Raw genomic sequence first — 20,809 nt, forward strand, 5'->3', positions numbered from 1 at the left:
AGGTGGTCCCGTTGGACCCGGATCACATTATTATTGCACTCTTATTTTAGAATATGAATAAACACAAAAAATAATTATTCGTGGAACTCAAAACAGAATAATAAAGAATAATATCTAGAATTTACCATGTACTAAATCTTCCCGAGGAATCAGCAATTGGACGGGATAAAATCATAAAGGAAAAGTAAAAGCCTGGAAGTGGAAGAGGGGCAGACAGCAGCGGCAGTCGCCAAGCAGATCATTCTGCCTTCGCGGACGACGATGAACAGCAGCAACTCGTCGGGCGGCGATGTCCGGCACGACGACGACTCCGCCCTCACCGAATTCCTTTCCTCCCTTATGGATTACACCCCCACCGTAATAAACGCAAATTTTCTCTTTTATTCTTTTTTTCCCTTTTTTCTTGGTTTCCAAGGTTCGAAAAATTCTAAAGAGAGTTTCATATCTCTGACTCTTTTTGATCTTGAACTGGGAGAAGATTCCGGACGAGCTCGTGGAGCACTATCTTTCCAAGAGCGGTTTCCACTGCCCCGACTTGCGGCTGTAAATACTCTTTTCCCTCTCTTTTCGTGTCATCTTTTTGTTTTTACCTAATTTTAGTAATTTCTGGGAATGTTTTGTTTAGGATCTTGAAATATTTCACTGTTAGATGATTGGGAATTGGTGCTTCTTCGATGTTGATTTTTTGATCACGGGCGAAACTTTGTGCGGGAATTTTTTGATGAACCTCGACTATAGTTCGAGCAAGTAGGATGGTTGAGATTGCAATGAAAAGGAATAATAGGGTTTTTCTTGGTTCGAGGTTCTTAGGGTTTCTTAGACGATGTGACCATGTTTCTAGGGTTCTAATTTCAGAATTCTTCTGTTAAAGGAAGAGGAAAAGCTTGGTAAAGTGGAGATAATTAACAAGAGAATGTTAATAATGACAGAGGAAAGGAAATGAATGGAAAGGAAAAGACTTGCTGAAGAGCTTTTATTTTTATTTTTATTTTATAAGAGCTGCATGACTTGACCAAATAGGTATGGTTTTTGGGAAAAAGTTCAAAACAGAAGAAGCTCCCTTGAGAAACTAGCGTGATCTGTCATACTATTGTGGGTTGACTTCACTTGGACTTGACTAAATAACTAATACTTAATGAATTATTAGAATGATCTCACCTGGAGTTTGATAATCTTCTGAATAAAATTGAGACAATGACTGCTTATCTTATGCTCTAGAATATTCAGTAATGTCATCTCCCTTTTGCCATGTGGAACTATTCTTTGAGCCGCTATTGGAGCACTAAGAAGTTGTTGATCTCTCTCATGAACTGATTTTATGTGATATATTCCTTTTAGGATCTATTAACATTGAAAGTAGTGTGGGTTGACATGATTACAAGATTACCGTTCCAACATGCAAACCTTCTCAAAGTTGATTGATAGATTTGAACTTTTGAAGTTGAATCTGTATCTACTTGTTATCTTCTGATTTTTGAACACTTCCTTTTGTTGTTGTGGTTGTGATTGAGTTTTTTATGCCCTTAATCCTTGCAAAATTATCTTTATTTCATGCATAATCAATCTTTTATCTTCACCAATGGTTGAAGTCAAAATTTAGCATCTCGATTGGTATTTTGAACAGGCTCTTGTTGATCTTCACTATGGGTCCCTCAAATGATTTCTTTTAACATATAAGGGAAACATTTTTTTTTCATCCTAATTAACTAAAAGGAATTTGATATGATAATTTACACCTTACATTTGCTCTTATTATCATGAACATGTTATCAGATGAGTATTTGTTACTCGACCCCTGAATTTTGCTTTCATGTCTCAAAAACACGCTACCGTTAGTCTGGTAAACTTGAGTTACAACAAAGATGAGTTAATTTAACTACACAAGTTTAGTGGCCTTAATATCAATAAGGTCAAAAGGGGGAGGAGGAGAAGGCAAAGTTGCAATGGAGAACCGGATTGACTCAATTTTAGTTTTTTTTTTTTCAAAAGCTACAGAATATTCTCTATTCCATCAGTAGTTGTCAGGTTAAATTGAAGTTGGGGTATTTCTTGAGGCAATAGAAGTAAAATGTAGGTGTTCAATAACAAATAACCGTATGATAGGGTGTCAATGATAATAAGAGCAAAAGTTAGGGTATAAATTGTAATATTACCTTGATTACAAATGCTTTTAATTCTCTCCGAATTTTTCTTTCCTTTTGAGTAAACATTGTTTTGTCTATCTTAGATAATATTATTGACATGCCAATGTTATATTAAAATATTTTGAAATGAAATTGAATGTTGAACAAGCAACTGTCAATGTTGTGAAAAGTGCATATGTGGTCTAGCAATAAAAATATTAAAATCACATATATAATTTGCCTATATAGTTTACTGAATATTTAATCATACCAAACTAATAAATAGGTAAAACTTACAAAGTAGTATATGGAGAATCATTTTCACAATATTCTATGCTACTTTCTTCATATAACTACTCATAAATATATTCAAGTATGATAAGTTGCACCAACAAAATTAATCAATAAAAAAATATTATGAAGTGCCGTTATAAATATCTCACTGTTATGGCATAGCGCTTTCATATGCATAGAAGGATACATATGCATATGCGGCCAATATGTGGTCATTGGTGACAATTTGGCAGTTAATATGCGGTCCGCAAATGTGTATGAGGTTGGCATATGCAGCGTATATGCCATCGTGATACATATAAGGGCCACATAATGCATATGCAAGACTGTTGACTCACCGACACCTCCTATGCAGCCTCATATGTGGTCTATGTGGCTGCTTTGCAAAACAGTGGCAACTGTCAATTGATGCTTTAGTGGAACCTCATGATTCGTTTAGTGTACATACATGACCAAATACAATATGTAGATGTGGATCTGCTTCTAACTTCATTTTTTTCTACTATGTTACATGAGATAATTTTTAAATCAGTCTATATCTATATGTGGGTTGCGTATATGACCTTTCTGCTCTACTCATGTGTGAAATCTCTGTAACTTTTTGACCTTCAAAGGTCGCTTGAGGTTGTATCATACTCGATTAATTTCAGTTGGCAGGCTAAGATATATTGGTGATCAATTTGCCATAGGAAGGGTAGAAATTTGTTATTGGATTTGTTCTGCAGAGGAAGGGACTATGAAGGAAGGGAATTAGAAGGGAATAAAAAAAGATCATCAATGAAGGGATAAAGAAAACCATGATATATGATATTCAATTAGTCTATTAGGGCTTATTCATAGGCAAGCGTTTCTAACATAAATTGACTTTTAGCTTTTGTCTAGGCCTTCAGTTAAGTTGTAGTTTGAAGCTAAAAATACATTATTTGGAGGAATTTCCAAAACATGTAACTATTAAACTACTCCTCAAATAATCCTTAATGAACAAATGAAAAAAAAATCTTGAGAGTTTTGAAACTTATTTAGTGCATTCAATATATTTGATTGTCTATCTGATGTTCTAGCATATCTATTCATCACTTGTCGTCTAACAAGGTAATCAGTAATGTTTTAAAATGAGACTTGACTACGATGCTTAGATCATTCTTTGATACATCTGACACATGCTGATCAATTTGAAAAACCCCTAGACACACGTATGTATCTAAACACTAGGCAATGATCTCGCTCGAATAGTAGAAGAAATATTAAAATTGGAAGAAATATTAAAAACGAAAGCAGAGATGAACACCCAGATTTTAACGTAGAAAAACCCAAACGGGAAAAAAAACCACGGATTCAAACTCGGATCAAAACCAATCACTAGAATAGTAGCAGTTACAAGACTGACTCACAAAACAACCCGTTGATCCAAACAACTTTGTTCCTCTCAGTCTTGCTCGCTAGATACCACGATTCCCTGCTTCTCATGATTGAAGTCCAACCTTAGTAGCCCTCGAGATTGATCTTTCGTCTAGATAGCCTTTAAGACGAAAGCTTAAGATTTGTAGATGAGAAGAGCCTTGTTAGTTGAAGAACTGATGTAGTCTCAAGAAGTCTCCTTCAATAATGCTTCTTCAACCCCTCTAGAGATAGGGTTTCACAATCGTTATATATGATCTCCAAGATAGAGCCAAATCCAAGTCTTATCCGTACTCACGAAAATACAAGATAGAGCCAAATCCAAATCTTATCCGTACTCACGAAAGTACAAGATAGAGCCAAATCCTAATCTTATCCGTACTCACGAAAGTACAAGATAGAGCCAAATCTGAGTCTTATCCGTACTCACGAAAGTCCAATATTCTTAAACTTTGTTGGTGCATTTGAACAGGCTCGAGTGCGTTCGAACGCGACAGCTTGAATTCTTCAGGTTGCGTTCGAACGCGTTTGTGAACGCAGCTCTCGGGCCGTGTGTGAACGCAGCGTTGAGCGCGTTTGTGAACGCGGCTCTCTCCGTGTGAACGCAGCACTCCGCGTTCGAACGCGTTTGTGAACGCGGCTCTCTGTCTGTGTGAACGCAGTACTCGCGTTCGAACGCGTTTGTGAACGCGGTGTGAACTCGACGGCTTTTCTCCAATAATCTTGCAATTTTTTAAACCAGAGATATTCTAAACTTGTGTAAAGCTCATATACATGAAAAAATGTACGTAGAATATTTTGTACACAATTGCAACAAATAAAAATCTAACACAATTATTCTTAACTATCTATCATAGATCTAAAGTTTGGATGTGCCAATTCATGTCATTTACTTGGTTGGATGTGGATTCATCCACTACAGATGAAGATATATATGCTTAGCTTATATCATGTTGGAGCCATTTGGTACATGTATACTTGAGCTGAACATAATTCTCTTTCATTGAATAGTAAGTACAATCATAGAAAATATTATTGTACTTAAATGTAATAAAGACATGCACGTTGGTCATAAACAATCAAGGGTTACCTTGTTCGTCTTCATTACATGTCAACCATGTTGACTCGTGCCTTTCTGTGACTTAAAGACCATCCTTTAAGGTGTCTATACCATGCTGCCATATGTAGCATCACATTTTATGCTGCTTGTGATGGGGTCACCCTCATTTTATGAAAATTGAATATGTGTTGTTATGTTGGTCTTGCTAAACATATACCTAGATTGAATTAATATTCCTTCATTATAGATGCGCTAAATGCTGTTGTTTCTAGAAATCTTGTCAAACCTGTGTGGCCTCCTTTTTGGCTTGTTGTTGTTTAAAACCATGAAGGTTGATTTGTTATTTTGATTATTGACAGAACAAGGCTGGTAGCTGTAGCTGCCCAAAAGTTCATTTCAGAGGTTGCAAGTGATGCTCTCCAGTATGTTCAGCCTTCACTTTGTGACTTTCTATTTCTTCATTTGTTTGCATATCATTCCTTTTGTGTATGAATTCAGTATTTCACCATGATTTGCAGATTGTTTGTAAAATATGTAGTTTTCCAATCTACAGGTGTCTTAAGTTGTACTACATTTGTTGGTGATATGTCTTATTCAAGCTTGCATTTCAGTCAATTATAACATTAATTGAATGGTTTCCATTCTAAAACCTCACATACAGTATATCATAGTGAATTTTTCATATAGATTGGGAAATTTATATGCAGAGTTTCAGCTGACTTTTAAGTAGGTCTGTCACCCATTTTTGATTATCCAATATTTATCATTGGCCATCTTTTTCGCTTTCTTTCAATCTTTTACATCTTCCTGTTCATGTAGACTTAGTAGCAAATCCTAACAATAAAAAGGCACTTCTCCTATCTCATCCATGATTGATTCCGCGACACAGCTTGGAGAATGCTGTATTTATTTTCTACTGCAATGAATTTACTTGTCTCATTCTTTCCTGATTCTGTGACATCTTCGTAACATTGTGTTCACTTCTTCTGTATATTTTTTACTTTTTAAATGAAAATAATTAGGGATAGCTGTAAGATTTTTACATCTTAGACCAAACAATTTGATACAAATCTAGTATGAATGCAATGTTTTGGAGAACAATCGACCCAAACAAGTAACTAAAGTAAAATATAGTAAGCAATAACTGATAAGAAGTTAATTGATTAAAAAGGATCACTACTAGATGGAAGGAGAGAAAACCACTCAGGTAAGGCGGTAGCTTCCTCAACTCTCAAATAGGTATGTTGATAGTAGAAAGACCTAAAATATGGTGTAAGGAAAGAATTTAGAGTTTAGGTTTACCAATAAATGGAATAGTAGTGCTTTTACTTTGAAACCATGTCTTTCTCTTCACGTCCGGGCACCCAAAGATTCTCTTTCACTACTGGAATCTTCTGGACAGCAGCAGTAACCAACAAAAAAGTAGAGATTGAAGAAGAAGAGAGGTTTAGAGAGGAAGTAGAAGAGATTAGAGAAGAATCTTAAGACAGAGTAGGAGAAAGAGAGAGAGAAAGAGAGAGAGAGAGAAGAAGACCGCAAAAGAGAAAATGAGAGATTTCAAATAATTCTTATTCCAACTTGTCCTTGTTTCTCATGCAATAACCCTTAAATAGGTTAACAACTTTAATTCTAGTTGATTCTAATAGAAACTTATTTTCTAATAGGACTTTAATTGATCATCTTACCTAAATTGATTGACCCAATTTAGGTAATAAATCAATGTGGACATCCCCCATATATAAGCTTATCATAACTATCAATTGAGATTCTAATAGGAATTCATTTCCTAATAGGATCCTAATTGAATAAGCCTTACCTAAATTGACTAACCCAATTTAGGTAATAACTCAATACGGACATCCCCCGCATATAGGCTACCATATTTGTCAATTGACTAATCCAATTGATTATTTGAATTAAAAATCAATAATTAGACCAAAATTGGACTCGAGTAATTCTATTTTGGTCAAATTGAAGATGATGCCCACATCACAATTGTAGGAGGCTCATGAATTGGGTGGCTATATTATGAGATCATTTAATTATTGGCCTTGGCGCAAGGTGTTGCACAGGGCAAAATCTTAGACGTAGGTCCGAGAGAATGAGATATGAGGAGGGAGAGACATAAAGGGATAGGAGATTGTCCCGTGCATGAGTCGGTGGGAAAGAGATGACAATATCAGATATGTGGTTGGGTAGAGGTGTAGGCTGAAACAGCCCAAACACTCTTAATCTGAAAAGGCCGAAACTGACAACATTCTGGAAGTGTTCCTTTTCTCTTAGGACCTAAAAAGAAACTAATTTTTGACACCATGGTTAAGTATCAAGTGAAGCGGATGAATATACATTGAATTCATGAAACCCTTATAAGGTGAGAAGAGAGGTATTGTAAGATAGAGGATATGTTGCATATGGCAAGATAATTCATGAAACCCTTATGTCACCATTCCCAAGATAATCCTTCACCTGGGAAGACTTCTCGCTCTATAGGCTCATTATCTAATTAATCCCTTGTATTATTTCTTTTTTTTTGAAGTGACAAGATTCTTCTCTTTTGCAATCTTTCGATTCTTCATTCTTGTATTAAATTGTACATAAACTAGATCATTTAACCTTAACCAATCTATTTCTTTTTTTTTGAATAAATTTGAAATCAAAGATCAAATAAATATGACATTGAAATTCCTCAACTAGAATGACAACTTCATTAATACAATGATATTTTATCCATTCAAAAGAACTATAATTTCTTTTACATATTGAGAAGCTACATGTCAAATTGAGAATCTTAATCGTTGTCTTTCAAGTAGGGGGCATTGACTCCATATACGCTCCAACAAGGAGCTAATAACTATAAAAATTAGATAGTAACTTATATAAAAGTAAAGAAATATGGATTTGAATGGATTGAATTATTTACCTGGATTAAATTCATCATTATTAACTTTTGTTAATCTTGCTAGTGGTTTTTCAAAATTCCCAGTGGTCTCTATATATGCTTTCATCTCTGCATTTGAAATGTGGATTTAAATGTATCTGAGTAACATTTTCAACACAACTAATAATACTATCCATTACCTTTAAATCATTCTCTATTTTATGACAATCTCTATAGAAGTAATTTGGATTTAAGTAATATGCAGCAGTGTGGAGATGTGTGTCGACATTATTAGCAATCGCCGGGACCCCTAATAAGTCATGACTTTCATCACTTACCAATAAAACTGGCTAGCTTTTAAATTTCTATCATAAGGCCCTAGAAGTGGTATATTATCGAGTGGACTCCTTACAACTAAGGCAGGGGAGGAAGGATCAAAGCTGTGAACTTAGGAACTGTTGGCAATGTCGTTGGTCCTAGGAATAATTGAAGAGCGATTTGTGGTATAGTTAATTCACTCGAATCCACTCGTGCAACTGCCAAATTAGCAGCAACATTATTAGTCACAATTTGGGAAATATTCTCCCTTCCCACTTTCTTGATATCATTACATTAATATTATAGATAGATTCATCTGCATATGCATCTTTAGAGTAATCAATAGAACGTACAAAACTAACTCCCAACTAACACATAAATTCATAATGCTTTTTCCTTTCGATTTGTCTAAGCATCAGTCAAAATTGATATGCAACCTTGTGGTTTTCCAAACCATCATCTATTTTAGCCATTTGCTTCTTCAAAAGTGGCTTACACAACTCAGGATCACTAGAGGTGAATTTATCCATGAGACCTCTAACCCGTCTTTTACTTCTAACATTTGAAATTTCTAAATTTTTTCTCTTTAAATATGTTTACTTTTGCCCTTAGTTTTGCTGCATTTTTTAATTTCTCCTTTTTCTTTTGATTACCCTCTAGATGTTCCTTGATAATTCTTTTTGCCTTATCACTAGTTTTTGGACAAGGCACATCATATCTAACATGAGGAATATACTTCTTAAATTTACTAACTCAATTTTTGGTGGCCTTCTCACAAAATTTACATTTCATTTTATTGGCATTATTTTTATTAGTATGGTAACCGTATTTTCACTCTAGATCAGTGGAGTCAATAGGCACACAATATTCAGATGACAACCCATCCACAAATAGTACTTGAGAGGAATTAATGGGCATATTTGATTATTAGTATATAAAATTTGAGCCAATAGACAATTCACAAACTAATTAGCAATAATTCGCACAATAATTTGCAATTAATTCCTCTAATAGTGAAAGAAAACAAAATTGGGTCCATTGGGCAATTCGCAAACTATTATAATCATGGATCTCAAAATCGATCGATTTTGATTTTTGAGTGAGTCTGGATTGTGATTGGCCATAGTTGATCCCAATCCGAACCGGAATCCGTGATTGGTTTTGGTCTAGGATTGGTTGGTTTCGGTCGTATTGGCTAAAATGAGTAATATCGTTGAAACTAAATTTTTTTAAGACTGAGGTCGAGTCTAAAATATATCTAACTTTGGAGGCATTGGTAATTGATGTCATCAACTGCTTTTATTTCAACTTTTAGGTTTTACCCTCTATCTCTCACACACTTTCTCCTCTTACTCTCACAATTTATTAAGTTCATTTGGCGGCCACACTTCGGTGAGTCCTTTCGGCTAGTCCACACTTTGGTGAATTTGGACGAGTATTTTTTTTTTCCATTTCTTTTTCCCTCTTTCTTACCTATTTTTTAACTCTATTTTTCTTATTGCTATAGAATACTGTTTGCTATTGTTCTGTAGTAGTAATTTACGAGTATAAAAATTTGTCAAATTTAAGGTGGAATTTATTATAGTTTCGAGTGAGTTTTTTTTTTTAGTTTTTAGGTTTCAAATGTGCCTAATTTTTTATTTTCTTATTTTTATGTTATTTTTTATAAATTTTTAGAAGTTTTCTTGCATTTTAAATAATACATAGAATTTTACATAATTATAAATAGTTCTATTCGATATGAGCGGCTGATAAAGTCAATTCACTCGATACATATTGTTTTTTCTAATAGCTGATCTTGATCTCGATACTGAAACCTTCATTATAAATTTGTATAAATTTCTTTGCTCTCTAGCATAAGTGCATAACATATTAACTTTAATTAGCTGTTATAGTCGCTTTCGGTGAAGATGAGTTTCTATCTGAATTGATAATCTGGGCAAAAATCAGCATGGAACTCTCGAAGATAACTGGGATCGATCTAACCGTTGGATTGATATGAGTTTTGGATATGTTGTTTCTCTGCGAGTTAGGAATTTAATGCAACTGAAATTTTGTTGATCGAATAAGTAGATCGAAAGTTACATACGAAATAATGACCGAAGGTCAGGAGGTAGCGGGATGGACGTGGAATACATGGTTAGTGTTATGGAAGATGATTATGGTATGGTGGATGGATTAGTGCTTGGAACTAGATAAAGGGGGAGAAGAGAGTTTCTAAGTATGGTCGATTGCTAAAGAGAGGAGAGAGAAGCGATGGAGGACTAACCTTGGTTGTAGACGAGAATTTGGGTTGGATATTAAAGGGGAGGAAGGAGGAGAGAGAAGATGTGATATGGGCATCAATCTTCAATTTGACCAAAATAAAATTGCTTGAGTCCAATTTTGGTCTAATTGTTAATTTTTAATTTAAATAATCAATTGAATTAGTCAATTGATAGATATAGTAGCCTATATGCGGGGGATGTTCCTATTGAGTTATTACCTAAATTGGGTTAGTCAATTTATATAAGACTTAATCAATTAGGATCCTATTAAGAAATAAATTTCTATTAGAATCTCAATTGATAGTTTTGGTAAGCTTATATGTGGGGGATGTCCACATTGATTTATTACTTGAATTGTGTTAGTCAATTTAGGTAAGATGATCAATTAGAGTCCTATTAGGAAATAAATTCCTATTAGAATCAGCTAGAATCAAAGTTGTTAACCTATTTAAGGGTTATTGCATGAGAAACATGGACAAGTTGGAACAAGATTATTTTGAGATCTCTTACTTTCTCCCCTGTGATCTTCTTCTTCTTCTTCTTCTTCTTCTTCTTCTTCTTCTTCTTCTTCTTCTTCTTCTTCTCTCTCTCTTTCTTTCTCTCCCTTTCTCCTACTTTGTCTTAAGATTCTTCTCTAATCTCTTCTACTTCCTCTCTAAACCTCTCTCCTTCAATCTCTACTTTTTCGTTGGTTATTGCTGCTGTCCAGAAGATTCCAGTAGTGAAAGAGAATCTTTGGGTGCCCGGACATGAAGAGGAGGACTTGGTTTCAAAGTAAAAATACTACGATTCCATTTATTGGTAAACCTAAATTCTACAGTCTTTCCTTACACTATATTTTAGGCCTTTCTACTATCAGCATACCTATTTGAGAGTTGAGGAAGCTACTGTCTTATCTGAGTGATTTTCTCTCTTTCCATCTAGTAGTGATCCTTTTTAATCAATTAACTTCTTATCAGTTATTGCTTACTATATTTTACTTTAGTTACTTGTTTGGGTCGATTGTTATCCAAAACATTGCATTCATATTAGATTTGCATCAAGATGGCTCAAGCCTAGAAGAAAACCAATTCCAATATTCAATAATCAATAATCTAAAGAGGTTGCTTTTTCACATATATAGAGGTTAGCCAAACATCCAAAAATCCTAAACAAATTCTATTGTAACTCAACTTACTTGTTGTGCGTTCGAATGTACCCTGATCGTGTTTGAACGGCCAAAACACGTTTCTTTGTATGTGCGAACACGAGATCAGGCATTCGAACGATCTCGTTTGAACGCCATCCTCTTGTGTTCGAATGCACCTGCCAGAAACTATTTTATTTTCTTAAATATAAATAAAAATTAATACAAAACTATGCACCTAAATCAAGAACCGCAACATTAGCAAACTAATTAGCAAAACTTTTAGGACAGTGAAAGTAAATTAGCATTAATAAATAATAACATTGATAAATAATTTGCAAACTAGTTGGCATTAATAAACTAATTTTCAAGAGAGTCACGATAGTGATCTCTTTCTTCTTTTGCATAATAAAATAATCTTAATAAATAATTAGCAAACTAATTATTGAAAATACTACTATAGAGTAGGGGTGTCAAAATAAATGAGTGGCTCGGGCTCGGCTCGGTTCAAGCTGAGCTGAGCCTGAGCTCAAAATTGAGCCTCGATTTGAATTTTGAGCTGAGCCTGAACCGAAGCCAGCTTGCTCAGGCTTGGGTCGACAGGCTCGTTTACTCTCCTTCCCAGCTAATAGCCATCACATCACCCGTCATCTGCCACCCTTACCACACCCCACCCTTACCCATAACCCCTGCCCTCACCCCACCCTCACCCATCCGACATTCCCTTCATCTGCCTCCATCGGTAAGCTGCTGCCACCTCCTCTCCGTCGACCTCCATCGGCAAGTCGCCATCACCTCTTCGTCGGCCTCCATCGGCAAGCCACCACTACCTATTCTTTTCCGTCGGCCTCCTCCAACAACTGAAATGGCTCCTTCAGCCTCCTCCTCCAACGACTGAAATGGCTCCTTCGGCCTCTATCGGCAATCTCCTCCATTGGCATTGAGCGTCAGCGTCGGCCCCCTCATCTTCCTCCTCTCCGTCGGTCTCCTCCTCCATCGACCATCTCCTCTAGCCTCTTTCGACGACCTCCTCTATCGGTGTTGGCTCGGGGTTAGCCTCCGCTTCTTCCTCCTCCGTTGGTCTCCTACTCTTTCGATAAGCCGTCGTCCACGCTGCCACCGCCTTCTCATCCTCTAATCAAGCTTGAGCTCTGCTCGGGCTCGGCTCTGGCTTGGTTAGGCTCGGCTCAAGCTCGGCTCAAGTTGAGTTGATTTGAGCCTAAACAATATAATAGGGCTCAAAATTAATTTCGAGCTGAACCTGAGCTAGAGCTAGCTCGCTCAGGCTCGACTTGTTTACACCCCTACTATAGAGATTAGAGAAAGTAGTCGAGCAGGGAAGAAAGAGAAAGGAAAGAAGAAAAGAAAAGAAGGGAAGAGGAGCTTGTTGACGTCGAGAGTGAAAGTGAAGAAGAGAAGAAATAGAAGAAGAGCTTACTTGTCGCTTGCCATCACTTGTCACTGCGACTCGAGGGAGGAGGATCAAGAGAGAGGAAGAGCAGCGACGGTTTGGAAAGGGATTAGGACAGGCTTGACAGATCAAATGAGAGAGGAAAGCTTATGGTGTTTTTTCTTAAAGTTACTCGCATTTGCATCCGTATTCATTAGCCTGACCCAACCCACTTTAATGCCTTAGTAAGACACTAGGTGCCAAAGCGGCCTGCCTTGAGCGCAAATGTCACCAAGCTATTTTGCAGGGTGGCTGATGCCAGCTCGGCCATGGCGGCGTGAATGCTTTTTGAAACATCGGCCAGTTTCAACTTGCGAAATTGTACTTTATGGCACATCCCAAGTAATGCTATATTAAATGATGTGGACATCACTGATATATTACACAGGCACATATATCAATGCAATATCTTCTTTAGGGATTTAGTCTTGAGTCATTTTTTATTATGCATTTGTTTATTTATGGCATTTAAGATTGTATTTGTTTATTTTTAGTGTTTAGCATTGCATTTACTTTTTGTTGATGTTTAGATTTTTTTTTTTTTTTTTTTTTTTTGCTTATTGTCATTGTTAGGTCTATATATAAACCCACCTTTTATCCAATTAGGGTGAATGAAGAATTTTAAGATTTGCCTCCGTGAGTGTTGGGTCATTGTTAGGTCTATATATAAACCCACCTTTTCTCCAATTAGGGTGAATGAAGAATTTTAAGATTTGCCTCCGTGAGTGTTGGGTGTGAAACCCTAATTTGAGCATAGAGGCGTAAAACCATTACCTCTCTTTATTCCTTTCTAGCCACCATCTTTCTTAGAACCCTAATAATCACCATTGTTTCATATCAGTAAATGAGGGCGACCAATTGCAACCCTACTGAGACCAGTTCAATGGAGTTAAAGCTTATGAAACACTAACCAATCCTACTAATATATTATTTAAGAGTAAGAAAACTAATTCCACTCACTCATGGTTTAATAATATGTATCACAAAACATTTTATTTCGGTAGTAGATAAACCAGCTATATCCACTCATAATGCAAAATATGTTTACAAAACATTTACTTACATAGATAGGAAAATCAATTGTACTCATTTGAAAAGTTGATTTAGGAAAATCAGTTCCTTGCCTCCTAAATGTCCTCTTAGAAGAGTCTTTATATTTTAAGATGAAAAGTAAAATGGAAATTGCATTTTACCACCTATGGTTTGGCTCAATTGTATGAAACACCGTTGCATTTTCAACTTACGTACATAACCCTTTTGTGGTCTGGACTAAAGTGAAGTAATTATATTTGACTAACCTTAATGTCGAATTTGAAGATTCTCACTAGAGATAAAATTGTAGAGAATTGTATTAGCTTTCCAGCATATCTAAAATAATATCGATTATATTTCAAATGATAAAATATGATAAATATATCGAATATCATATTTTTGTCATATGAAATCCAATCAATGTTATTTAAATGTTTTGGAAAATTTATCTAATTTTCTACAATTTATCTCTAATGAGATTCTTCAAATTTGAAATTTAGATTGGTCAAATATGATTAAAAAAAGAATTACTGCACTTTAGTATAGACCACATGGAAGTTGAGTGCTTAAGTTAAAAATGCATAGAGTTTTGTGCAATTGAACTAAATCAGAGGGAGGTAAAATATAATTAACCCAAAGTAAAAACAAGAATACTTATGCTATCTATTCCTTGCATTGACTACTCTAATTATTGCAAGTGATCCTTATTAAGGTCCATATGCTCTACCTTTTGAGTACTTTGGCTAGATTTTTTTCAACCAACTCTAATTGATTACTCTCTCCTAAGTTCCAACAAGACACTTATTAGAAGTATAATGAACAAGAAATTTTAATATGTGGACTCACCACTTCTAATTGATTTGCATACAATAATTTCAGCTAAGCTTAGCTAAATAAACACAAGCTACTATTTCCAACTAATAAAATATATTTGTCAGACTGGTAGTATCTTGAAGCAATCCACTTCAGTTATTAAGCCCACACTAGATTGATCATCCCTTTGGGTAACATTGAATCTGAAGTATAATTTCTTATCATTGATTACGAACCCAAAATGTTTTCAGAGAAAAACTCAACTTAATAGTCTGTAATTCTGGTGAAACCCCTACCCGATTTGTATAATCTTAGATGGATCAACAGCCTCTTTATATCTAAATGTCACATGGAACACAAAACGAGGGAGTAAATGCCCTACTACCAGTAGAGACCAAATAAGGATATATAACAAATTAAGTGTCTCCACATTCTACCATTGTATAAATGAGTTTCATTCCAAAATGGAGTAAATTTTCTTAGATATCACCCAGAAACTTTGTTTGAGCTTACAGATTATCACACTCTTAATTTGTCTTAAAAAAAGGGAACATATTGGATTTGACCCCCTCATCCCTCATCCCCCTTCCCTCCTCTTCTTTTACTCTTTTTAAATTTAATTCTCTTTTCATTCCTAATTCCTTATTAAATTTTTTTAGAATTATTTGCAGTAATTTATTGTCTTCTATAGTTCTTATGCTACATTTTTTCCTTCCCAAGATGTACTTGCACATTTATCAAGGGTTCTCTATATCCGAAGTGGAGATTAATCATGTTCCAAATTAAGAAAAACAGAAAAAAATCTTCTTGTTTTCTAGAATAGGACGGTAGGTCTATATTTTGAGCTATACCTAGTTTTTAACCTTTTTATGTTCATCTATGTGTAAAAGGATTAAGGTAATTTGTCATGTCTCCTTTCCATACCTTTGTATAAGATGTCTCATTCTGCCTTGCTTTTTGGGTTCAAAATCCACCGTTTTATGCTTTTCCTATTTGGATCTGAACAAATTCCTCTTTCTGATATGGCTGTTATTCATAAACCATATAAACTGTTATTCTTCTCTTTATTCTATCTTAGGTAACATTCTATAGTTTTTTGTTGTTGCATAAATGAGGCAGTTAAAGCTTCACTCCTGATTATTTACATGATGAATCCTTTATGCTGTTCTGCTGTTTTATTTATTTATTACTTTTTGTGCATTTAGTTATGTATTATGTATTATTTAACTAAAAGTTAATTGAAAATCTGCTAGAGCCTACTAAGAGCTCTTCCAAAAGATATTATTTTCAACAATCTAGTCCTTCCTATATCCCTTTTTGTGTACAATTGATCATCTTTGCTAACAATCAGTTCAATATAATTTTTCATCTTTTTTTTTTCCTTTTTCTTTTTGGGGTAGGCAATGCAAGGCTAGGATTGCAGCTCCAGTTAAAGATAAGAGTAAGCAGCCTAAGGTGCAAGCTTGTGTCTAAATTTTTGATGTTTGTTCATGTTACAAATTCTTCTTTGTCAAGTAAATTTTGGTGATTGTACTGTGAATATTGAGCTTATTATACTGCAGGATAAGCGCATTGTCTTGACAATGGAAGATCTCTCAAAAGCCCTGCGCGAGGTGATTAAATTGCTTCTTGACTCTTAAGAAGTAGAATAATTATATCCTTGCAAGTTTTTAAAGACAAATCTGTCTGCTATTAGTTTAGGTTGAAATGTCAAATTCTTTTATGTTCCAAAACAGTCTATGTTATCAAAAGAACTTGTCTGGTATATCAGTTGAATATATAGAGAGTACATAGTATGTTGACCATTTTATTAGTAATAAACAAAAAAAAGGTAAATTAGTTACATAATATCTGGAGAATTATCTTCATCTCTTCTCTTCCAAAAATATAGACAATGTGTACATAACAAGTTGGTTTAGGTTATAAAGCTGTAAGTGCAGTGGGATTGATGGAGGACGTGCTCGATTTAATCATATGATTGTTCAAGAAATAAACAACTAAATATATTTACGAGATATGGTTAGTTGAAGAAAACACCAATAAAATTCTAATGACTCAAAATCTTAAGCAAGATAGATATATTGTAGTAGAACCTGTGGTTTTTATATGCATATGCATATTTGACGCATAACTAGCCTATATATGGGTGCATATACTTATGTGATACATGTATGCAGCTAATGTGTGGTCCATTTTGGTATTAGGACCATGTAATGCATATGTAGAGCAGTTTACCCACCACCACCTCATGTATGGTCATATTAATTTCTAGTTGAGAAGTTAAAGTCCTGTTTAACTTCTCTTGATATTCGAGAGTGAGATTCTCATTGGAGTTGAGCTATGATTTATGTTGAAGACTTATATCATCATGTTATGAGTCAGATTATTCTTCAAATGGGAGATTATTATAAAGTGAAAATTTTATCGGACTAGGCCCTGCAAAAGTTATTGTAATAGTTCTAAGATTCCAAGAATTGGGTTTGGGATTAGGATTATAATCGGCCATTAAAAAAAATAATATGTATCGACCATATTGACAGTATACGATATAAAATATAAATTACTCACATATGAAGTGTAAAAACTAAAAAAACAACTATTTCTCCATGTGTCCCTTTTTGTCACTCTCTTTCCTTTCTCATACTAATAAAAATATACTCTCTCACCCACTCACTCTCTCTCATTAACTCTTTCTCCCATATCCTTCTCATCTCTAATCTCTCACTTAAAAATAAACCCCAATGCTTCTCACTCTCCTCTGACTTCCCTCCCTTTCTCTCACAATGCCTCTCCCCCTCGCACACTTCCTCTCCCACTCACTCCCTCCCTCCTCTCTCTCTCTCTCTCTCTCTCTCTCTCTCTCTCTCTCTCTCTCTCTCTCTCTCTCTCTCTCTCTCTCCCCTAAGCAAATTGATGCTTCTTCAACATAGATCCAGCCTCCATCAACATTCCGCGGCTCCTTCGACGCATATCCAATGACCTCAAGTATGCATTTTCTTTGTTTTTTTTCACTATCTCTCCAACGAGCTGTCCACCCTCTCTTTCTCTCTCTCTCTCTCTCTCTCTCTCTCTCTCTCCCTTTCTTTCTCACTCTCTCCCTTTCTTTCTTACTCTCCACCCTCTCTTTCTCCTTTTCTCTCGATTCCAATTCATGGTTGAAACTCGCCCGATCCAGATCGGTCAATACCCCATTGAAACTAGTTAATATACTTTGGGAATATTTGGGAACCTTGAATAATTTCTAATGACTAGCAATATTTTTGGGTCCTAATTTATTTAGGATTCTTAGTCGAAGGCTTTCCTATTATTTTAATTTGCAGATTGTCCTTAGGAAAGGAAGATCAGCACAATCTAAATACCATAAGATTTTGTAGGAGATCTTGTAGAGGTCTAGGGTGCAAATATTGAGAGGTATGTCTTATAGAGAGAGAATAAGAGAGAGAATGTGAGTTCTTGGGTTGAGAGTGATTTCTCTCATATATTCTTTTCTGTGATCTACATAGTGAAATCGATGGGATCTCCGTAAACATAACCCACATTGAGTGAACTACCTAAAAGTCTTGTCTCTCCTGTATGGTTGCCTTTAGCCTTTTATGTTTTTCATCGTTGTTATGTTCGCTTAGAATCCCACAATATCCCAACACCAGTTAGGTCCCATCTAGGTTATCGCATTAGTATCTCATATCATGTTTTAGTATATAGGTGACTTTGAAATTCAAAATTATTGTACATGTTTATCAATTAGTGGATTCTAGTGGATTAGTATGGTTCCTGGCAATGATTTGGAAAATTAGCTAAAATATATACTCCCATGGTATCCCAACACCAGTTAGGTCCCATCTAGGTTAGGGGTGTAAACGAGCCGAACCTGAGCGAGCTGGCTGCTGCTCAGGCCGGGCCTAATCGAGCCTGAGCCGAGCTCGAGCTTGAAATGAGCCTATTATCAAGCCTCATTCAAGCCGAGTTGGCTCGAGTTGGACCGAGCCAATTCAAGCCTCTTGTCGGCTGATAGAGGAGGACGACGCGGTGGCTGCTTGGAGAAGGAGAGGGATTGACGAATTGGGAAGTAGTAGGTGAGCAACAACATATCATGAGGCAAAGCATGAGGCTGGGGACCCCCTACAAACAAGAAGCCAAGAAGGGGAAAGTGGTGAGGATGTTGAGGGTATTGGGCATGCTTGGGAAAGAGGAACAAGATCAAGAAAGGAATCGATCAAAGAGATGGAGAAGAGAGAAATATGGGGTTGGGAGACACAAACCCAAGAAGTTGCGCATGTTGGCGAAGAGGTGGGAGGGAACGGGAGTGGGGGGATTCTTGAAGTGATGAGCATGAGGAGAGAGGAAGGCGTTAGAGAGGAAGAGCTTGGCATGGTTCTCGCAACGGCGAGAGGAAGGAGGCGGTGATCGATTGGTGAAGAGGGAGAGTCATCAGAGAGAGATAGAGTCGGCAATCGGTAGGTCAAAGCGACATGGAGATGGTTAGGGTTCAGGGGAGGAGGTGGTTGATAAAGAGGGAGCGAGGGAGAGAGATCGAGATGGGTTATTATGGACAGGGTTGCAACTTATTAATAGGTCAGGTCAAGTTAGGTTGAGTAGACAATGACAAGTTTTACTACTAATTATTTACTAAGTTATATATAGTATGCGGGTAAATGGATAGCTGCTATTTGTATTTGTCTCCAAATAAATTATCTATAGCTGTATCCGTATCCATATAACCCTATCCATATCCGTATCCGGTTGGGTAAAGGCTATTTTTACTCGTATATGATCCAAGTCAGGTCATGTTGTGAGTCGAGTCGGAGTTAATCCAACCCATTTCACCCCTAAATTGGCATCACATATATGAAGCTTTCATGAATTCCATAATGGTGGTTGATAGCAAGATTTTCAAATCATAGATGGCATGTATATGTATAGGCAACTGATTGATATGAGCTGTCACTTATTAAATGCTATCACCTTTCAGTTGTGAAATTGTGATTGAAGATTGTCATTGTAAATAGTTAAGAGGTTTATTTTATGGAAAGTTACCTTAATTATTCTTTTGTCCACTTGGGAATGTGCATGCTTTTAACTATATAACTATAACCTACTGTTGTTATGTCGTTTCTTATCAAATTATTTACTACATTTCTTACATCCTGTGAACATTTATTTCACTAAACAGTATGGTGTGAACTTGAAACACCAAGAGTATTTCGCTGACAGCCCCTCAACTGGAATGGATCCTTCATCAAGGGAAGAATAGATAGAGATCGAATCCCTAATGTTACTGTGACCCAATGGATCAAAGGGTCCTCTGACGATGGAAAGCAGCTAGAACCATAACTGAAATCTATGCTTGGGCCATTTGGCATGATCAGTTCTACCAAGCACAATTAGACCTGTCTCATCAGCATTAGCTTTGCAATATCTGTTGATTTTATCTGTACTTTATTAAAAGTAATTCCCTGTAAGTTGTGGTAGAAATAATTCTTCATTAATTACTTTATCTTGTATTCTATTGCTTTTAATAACACATTCGATGTCTTGGAGCAAATGGATGAACATGTGGGTATCTCACCTACTTGAAACTGGTTCAATGATCATTTCTCCAGAAATAGCAGCTTACTAACTATACGACCCAGTTTGAGGATTGCTTAAATAGATACCTAAGAGAGTTTTAAAAGTTTTACGTTATCAACCTTGCAATTGGTTTGAAAAATGTTTCAGCAATGTGTGCTATAAGTAATCCCTAGAATTTACTGCAAATGTTCCTTACAAATTGATGAACGGAAATGCATGTGGCTATTTAAATCCCTTAAATGATCTACATTTATGTGAGTTTGGATTGCTGTTCACAACAAGAGACTTATCCTGCGATTCGTATAATATTTAAAGGTGTTGAATATATTTTACCCCCTTTATATTGCATACTAAAATTATTTTACTCCCTACAATTTGTTTTAGCCTCTACGTGCACTTTTGACAAAGTTGAAACATTTTTCATGGCTTTTTTTACATCTAAAGTTAACATTGTTCATGCCTTTTTTTATTGTAAATTTTTT

General features: G+C 35.8%; 1 protein-coding gene across 1 annotated transcript; it reads left to right on the forward strand.

Annotated features, from left to right (window-relative positions):
- Positions 1-130: 130 nt before the first annotated feature.
- LOC140794412 (transcription initiation factor TFIID subunit 10) lies at positions 131-20,379 on the forward strand. Its single transcript, XM_073146427.1, has 6 exons — positions 131-357; positions 479-543; positions 5,235-5,297; positions 16,160-16,214; positions 16,322-16,372; positions 19,930-20,379. Exons 1-6 carry the CDS (start codon positions 262-264, stop codon positions 20,008-20,010), a joined length of 411 nt encoding a protein of 136 aa, XP_073002528.1. The 5' UTR covers positions 131-261; the 3' UTR covers positions 20,011-20,379.
- The last annotated feature ends 430 nt before the right edge of the window (positions 20,380-20,809 follow it).

The sequence above is a fragment of the Typha latifolia genome, chromosome 8, assembly GCF_019914945.1.
Source record: "Typha latifolia isolate L0001 chromosome 8, TyphaL0001v2, whole genome shotgun sequence".
In the NCBI taxonomy this organism is placed as follows: Eukaryota; Viridiplantae; Streptophyta; class Magnoliopsida; order Poales; family Typhaceae; genus Typha; species Typha latifolia.